The sequence below is a fragment of the Ochotona curzoniae genome, unplaced genomic scaffold (assembly GCF_017591425.1).
Source record: "Ochotona curzoniae isolate NIBS_2020 unplaced genomic scaffold, NIBS_Ocur_1.0 scaffold_4505, whole genome shotgun sequence".
NCBI classification, from domain to species: Eukaryota; Metazoa; Chordata; class Mammalia; order Lagomorpha; family Ochotonidae; genus Ochotona; species Ochotona curzoniae.
In genome coordinates, this window is record NW_024467118.1 from 23,931,026 (window position 1) to 23,933,009 (window position 1,984).

At 50.2% G+C, this 1,984-nt stretch overlaps 1 protein-coding gene across 1 annotated transcript; it reads left to right on the forward strand.

Moving 5' to 3' along the window:
• The first annotated feature begins 1,123 nt into the window (after positions 1-1,123).
• On the forward strand, positions 1,124-1,731 carry LOC121146774 (dual specificity protein phosphatase 14-like). Its single transcript, XM_040966331.1, is given in 2 exon segments — positions 1,124-1,586; positions 1,589-1,731. Coding segments are annotated over 2 exon segments (606 nt in total).
• Positions 1,732-1,984: the final 253 nt, after the last annotated feature.

The window sequence follows — 1,984 nt, forward strand, 5'->3', positions numbered from 1 at the left end:
TCTCACTAAGATATGTAAACACACAATACTGTTTCCCTTAGGCCACCGTCTTCATTATGCGGCCGCCCTATCATGTGGATGTGGTCCTGGACTGGCTCCACCAAGCAGCATCCCTTAATCTCTCCCTTGATGAGCAAATCCCTTTGGGTGAACTAAAAGCCTCTCTCCCAATCATTTTGAACCTAACACTTAGCTGCAGCCATTGCTGCCTTTTGGGGATTGAACCAGTAAGATAAAAGATAAGTTTCTGCCTGATTCTCTCTGCATTTCAAATGAATAATGTAAATTGTTAAAAAAAAATAGTTGATTTTATATATATTTGAGGGGGGGGGGAGATTTCTTATTTACAGAGAGGAGAGACAAAAGAAGTATCTTCCACCTGCTGGTTCACTCTGAGTAGCCACAATGAGCCAGGAGGCAAGAATTTGCTCCAGGTCTCCCAGGCAAGTGCAGGGTCCCAAGGCTTTGGCCAGTCTTCGACTGGTTTTCCAGGCCACAAGCAGGGAGCTGGATGGGAAGTGAATCTGCCAGGATTACAACCAGAGGCCTTATGGGATCCTGGCACATGTGAGGCAAGGACTTTTTACTTTTTTTTTTTTAAGATTATCTATTTACTTCTTTATTTGGGAAAGGCAGGTATACAGAGAGGATGAGAGACAGAGAGGAAGATCTTCTCTCTGAGGATTTACTCTCCAAGTGACTGCAAAGGCTGGAGCTGAGCCATTCTGAAAACAGGAGCCAGGAGCCTCTTCTGGGTCTCCAAAGCAGGTACATGGTCACAAGGCTTTCCCAGGCCACAAGCAGGGAGCTGGATGGGAAGTTGGGCTGCCGGGATTAAAACTGGTGCGTGCAAGGTGAAGACTTCAGCCATTAGGCTGCTGCACCGGGCCCCCAAATAGTTTATTTTAAAAAGACTCAGGGTGAAGTGGCAAACCGCGCAGTGGGATGTAGCTCCGGAGCGGGTCCGCAGAGCTGATCTGACTGGCTGTGTCCACAGGAACCAGCTTGCTCAGGACCGTCTCCACCCAGAGACGGCTACCTAACGTGTTCCCCGGAGCCCTCAGCAAGAAGGAGGCGGCCGTTCTTGCCCCGCGACCATGCGTGTGTGTCTGCTGGCCTCTGCATGAGCTCCCGAGGTCACAGCACGCTCCTGCCGATTCTCACGGCTCCTGGCACGATTACCAAGGGAGACGTGGGAGACATCGATCAGATCACCTCCTCGCTCTTCCTTGGCAGAGGCAGTGTGGCCTCCAACCGGGACTTGCTGGAGTCTCGGTTCGTTACGTGCATCGTGAATGCGACCATCAAGATCCCCAATTACTACTGGCCTCAGTTCGAGTACGTTCAAGTGTCTCTGGCTGACACGCCCCGTGCCCCCATTGGGCTGTACTTTGACACCGTGGCCGACAAGATCCACTGCGTGAACAGGAAGCAAGGGGCTACCTTCGTGCACTGCGCTGCGGGGGTGAGCCGCTCGGCCACTCTGTGCATTGCTTACCTGATGAAATTCCACCACGTGTGCCTGCTGGAGGCTCACCGCTGGGTGAAGGTCCGGAGACCGGTCATCAAGCCCAACGCAGGCTTCTGGGACAGCTGATAGACTAGAGCGCCAGCTCTTCGGGAAGTGGGAAGTCCACGGTTAAGATGGTGCAGACCCCTTACGGCATTGTCCCAGATGTTTACGAGAATCCCACAGCCTGGGTGAACAGCTGTCCAATGGCTGACTTTTGATTCACCCTCAAGTCTTTCTACACCACAGGTGTTCAAGTTTTGAAGAAACAGGGAAGGGCGGGAATAAGGGGAATACATTTGCTGCCAGGAACTAGCATTTTGGAATTAACATTTACAAAAAAAAAGAGAAAATCTTCAACAGCTTTTGCTCTTTTTTTTTTTAAGGTTAAAGCTATTTTTTTTTAAGATTTATTTATTTATTGGAAAGTCAGATATACAGAGAGGAGGAGAGGCAGAGAGGAAGATCTTCCGT